General features: G+C 40.4%; 1 protein-coding gene across 1 annotated transcript; it reads left to right on the forward strand.

Moving 5' to 3' along the window:
* The first annotated feature begins 321 nt into the window (after positions 1 to 321).
* On the forward strand, positions 322 to 4,443 carry LOC123662420 (zinc finger protein 569-like). Its single transcript, XM_045597262.1, has 6 exons — positions 322 to 388; positions 707 to 834; positions 1,630 to 1,767; positions 2,003 to 2,055; positions 2,125 to 3,030; positions 3,198 to 4,443. The coding sequence occupies exons 1-6, from the start codon at positions 322 to 324 to the stop codon at positions 4,354 to 4,356; spliced, it is 2,451 nt and encodes an 816-aa protein (XP_045453218.1). The 3' UTR covers positions 4,357 to 4,443.
* Positions 4,444 to 4,770: the final 327 nt, after the last annotated feature.

Below are 4,770 nucleotides of genomic sequence, written 5' to 3' on the forward strand. Positions count from 1 at the left end.
GGGAATACTTAATTGAATTCTGAATTATAGTGCCACCTGTTGAGGCTTATATACACTGTTTGCCGAAAAGTTTGTTACCCCATAAAACAGATGGCAGTTTTATCTTTGTTAATCATCTTATTATAGGAAAGTGTCTCCCCCCTGCTTTCGGCTCTCACCTCTGTCAAACATAAAAGTCATAATAATCATAATAATAAAACAAACAAAATAGGCATTTAAGGGGTTTATTTTTCATCAATTGTAATGTATTCTCATTTTTAATTAGAAACATACATTTATATATAATTTGGTAATTCAAGCAAATTAATCTCCGATTTAAACATGGCTTTATACACGCAACCAAAGATTAATCTTACACGGTACAGCGTCGAATCGTCATACCAAAGTGGCAAGTACAAATTTAAAATTAAATTATTATTTTTTAATTGATAATATCTCTTTTTTTTTTATTACACTTAACCAAGACTGCAGTTGTCTAAATAAATTGCATATAAATTGGTATTTGACCAGTTCTAATTAAAAAAAGAAACTAAATTTATGATAAACAGTTTGCTTTATTTGTTGTGTCTATCTTAGTTTCAGAATAAAAGTTTTCTTTAAAACGAAAATTGAAGTTTCTATTATTTATTCTCACTAAAAATACTATTTTAATTGAACTTGTTTTTTTTTTGAAATTTGAAAATTTGTTTTTAATTGAATATTTCAGATGATGGAGACAACTCGAAGCTATGTCGCGTTTGTGGCAAAAACAATATTGCTCTCATACATTTATTTGGTGAAGAAGCATCACACAATAACTTAGTACAAAAAATAAACAAATATCTGCCCATTGTGGTGAGACCAATGTTTTAATTTTTATCTACATTATGAAACGACTTGAATTTTTATTTCCTTATTAAAAAATTATATTTTTGTTATTAAAAAAAATATTTATTATTTATAATTATTCTCCATCCATCCTATAGATAAAGGTTGATTCAAAGTAGCTATAAACTTTTTTATACAAAAATAATTCTTACTTTTTATCACTAAATTTAATTATAGTTATACTCTATACATATACATATATTAAATAATTATACTCTAGTGTCTGAAATGAAATAAACTTTTTTTTTTCTCAAATGCAATTGTTAAATATTAAAAAGATGTCAAGTAGACTATCTACTAAGAATGATTATATTGGGTAATTTAATGAGTAAAACAGCAACATCCAAATGGAAAAACCTACATTTTAATCATCTAGTAGAATTAAAACTTAATACGTAACATCCCAGTCATAGGCGTAACCAGAGGGGGGGTGGCTTAAGGGAGGGCAACTCCTTCCCCCTGGAAGTTGTATGTTCTTCAATATATTATGACGAAATAAAAAAATTAAAGTAAATAATGCATATTTAAATTTACATTGACTACTTACATATATACCTTGTTTCATGTAGGTGTCTTTATGCAGTGTTTATGACAAAACAAGCAAGGGCGATCCGGTCTAAAAAATCTGACTTGTCTCCCCCTAGGCCAGAAGCTGGGTACGCCAATAAATTGTTATGGACATAACTAGGATTCCCAGTTATGTTCATAACAATTTAATAAATATTATGATTATATTAATTTTAAATACCATTATAATACTAGGTGGACCTCCATGACAAATTACCTCTGGGTGTTTGCCAGTCGTGTGCAACTGCAGTGTTGAATTGGCACAGTCTGGTGCAGTGCTGCATAAAGGCAGACAAGTTGCTGGCTTCGAAGCTTCAACACAGTAAAGAATCCGTAAGTTGCAGATTTAGTGTATTTAACTTGCTAAATTTGTGGTTAATAATTCACAAATTAAATTTAAAAAAATAACATGTAATGAATGAAGAGTCGTTACTAATGTTCAATTAGAAGTGATTAGATTTGTTTTTTGACAATCCAGGTCTTGCATCTTAACTGATTCACAAATAAATTAAAATCATTTCCTTTATAATACGTACAAGTGTTTTATTTGTCTTTTTTTATCTTACAGATCTGCAAACCAAATGGTGAAAATTCTACTAAAAATGATGATGCTCAAATGAGGTGTGTGTACAAATACCTTCTTAATCTATTATTTAGTTTATATTTACAAGCCTTCATATGAAATTTCAGGTTATCAACTAATTATTTAATCTTAATATTGAAAGAAGTTTTAAATGATTACTTCAAGATTCTGAATGTCGACGAAGACAATTCAGATTTAATGTATGTTTGTCAAATGTGCCCCGAGAACCCGGTATCGACATCTGCAGAATGTTTGTATGATCATTTGATAGCCTCTCATAATAAAGAGCTTTGTGACAAGTCAGCTATCGAGACATTTGTAAAAGAAAACATTACATTTGAAGAAGTCCTGAATAACGATGAAGTATCAGATGCGGAGTCAGAGAAACATGTTGCAGATATTCCTAATTATTATTGCCCGTGTTGTGAGAGTGTGTTTTCATCACCAACTCGCCTCATATGTCATCTGAACAAACATGTAGAAGTGAGCATCGACGACGGGGTCTTGTGTTGCAATAGTCTATACTCTGACAAAAAATCTTTCGTTTTACATTTGCAAGAGAAACATGTAAATAAAACCATAGAGACCGAGTTAATCTGCAAAACATGTGGGTCTGTCGAAGAAAACGCTCAGGCATTGGAGATACACATAAACGAAAAACATTCAGGTGTCGAATACCAGAAGAAAAAAGTGGAGCCGAATCCGAAGTGCCAGAAGTTCATTCCCGCCGTGTGCCCCGAGTGTAACAAAACCTTCTCCAATAAATACAACATGCTGAAACATATGGAGAGTCACACCAATGTAACGAACTGCAAGTTTGTGTGTGATAAGTGTAATAAGACGTACAAGAGTCGAAGCAGCCTGGCTCATCATCAAAAGGTGTTCCACGAAGGTTGCTTACCGTTCATATGCTTCATGTGTGGTGAGGGCTTCCCGACCCGCATGGCCAGGGACAACCACGCGCGCATCCACACTGGCTTCAAACCGTTTACTTGCCAGTATTGCAACAAGTCGTACCGAGCACAGAACACACTCAAATGGCACATACAAATGCATCTAAACATACGAAAATACGAGTGTCACCTGTGCCCGAAGAAGTTCAGGAAGAGAAGCCACCTCAACTGCCATTTAAAAACTCACGACAAGAGGAAGTGAATAACTGGGGTTGTGTTTGTTGCAGATGGACGCCCCACTGGGAGCGGAGTTATTGCGAGCAGAGGATACATGAATACGATAGTCATGATTTCGAAGAGATCGATGGACTCGCCTCAGATGATGATGACGACCAACCTCTTGCGAATATAGCGACAAAAAAATTGGATGTATTTCAAAATTTCTACAGAGCGCTTAAAAACTTCCGAAATCACTTCATGGAGGAACACGATCGCTGTCAATATTCGGATTTCTCCGATTCTAGCGTGTCCGAAAACGAGGACACGGGTACGGGTGATTTAAATAGTTTCGACGATTTGACACAAAGCAACATGAGAAAGGACAAAATGGACGAGGAGACTCGACTCGAACTGAGTCAAGTGCAGACGAAAGTAAACGGAAAAGTATATTTTACATGTCGAACCTGCGGCAAGAACCTCAGCTCGACACATACCTACATCTACCACAAGCGCATTCACACGGGCGAGAGACCCTGCGTGTGCCACATCTGCGGCAAACAGTTCCGTGCGCCAAACGGTCTGCAGCGACACCTCACGGAGACGCACGAGCGGCAACGGCGCTACATCTGCGCCGTGTGTACAAAGAACTTCGCCAACTCGCAGAACCTCAAGCAACACGTCCGCATCCACACGGGCGAGCGGCCCTACGTGTGTGCGCAGTGCGGCAAACGCTTCACGCAGAGCGGCTCGCTGCACGTGCACCTCAAGACGCACGGGGCGCAGCTGCCGCACGCGTGCGCGGAGTGCGGGGCGCGCTTCCGCCTGCGGAGTGGGCTGGCGCGCCACCGCCTGCGGCACTCGGGCGAGCGGCCGCACGCCTGCTCCGCCTGCGGAAAGGCCTTCCGCCAGCGGCACGAGCTCGCCGCGCACGCGCTCACGCACTCCGACTGCAAGCCGCACGCCTGCGACACGTGCGGGTCCGCCTTCCGCCAGCGCCGCGCGCTGCGGCACCACTGCAGGCGACTGCACGCCGCACAAGCGACGCACGGCGCGCACGCGACACGCGACGTGCACGCGACACACGACGCGCACGCGACACACGACGCGCACGCGACACACGACACGCGCGAGACGCACGACACGCACGCGACACACGACGCGCTCGCGACACACCAGCCCGTCGCGCACGCGGTGCCGGTGTACGACCACGGGGCGCGCTACGAGTGATAGTGATCCGATGTGCGTCTCTACATCGGGCTCGAAGGACCAATACTGTTTTGTACGTCAACAAATATAATGTTTGTTTACAAACTCTACGTTTTTAATTTTATATCCCTTGGAAAAATCGTAGCGACGACGTATAAACTAAATTATTCAGTATGACATTTTCGAGAATCTAGTTTTCTTAGGCTGAACTCGATTTGGATACAACTTACATAATCTGTATATACAACACTAGCCGACCCGTGCCCACTTCGCTAGGCGTTAATTATTATCTTTGTGATGCAATTATGTTGGGTTTCAATTTCGTCGACGTCTGCTACGTAGGAAGCCGACCGCGCGAGTGAGCCGCGCGGCACCCTATCGTATAGAAATAAAAAAACAATAAAACGGTCATGCGATGCGCGGTACATGATGCGC

The sequence above is a fragment of the Melitaea cinxia genome, chromosome 18 (assembly GCF_905220565.1).
Source record: "Melitaea cinxia chromosome 18, ilMelCinx1.1, whole genome shotgun sequence".
In the NCBI taxonomy this organism is placed as follows: Eukaryota; Metazoa; Arthropoda; class Insecta; order Lepidoptera; family Nymphalidae; genus Melitaea; species Melitaea cinxia.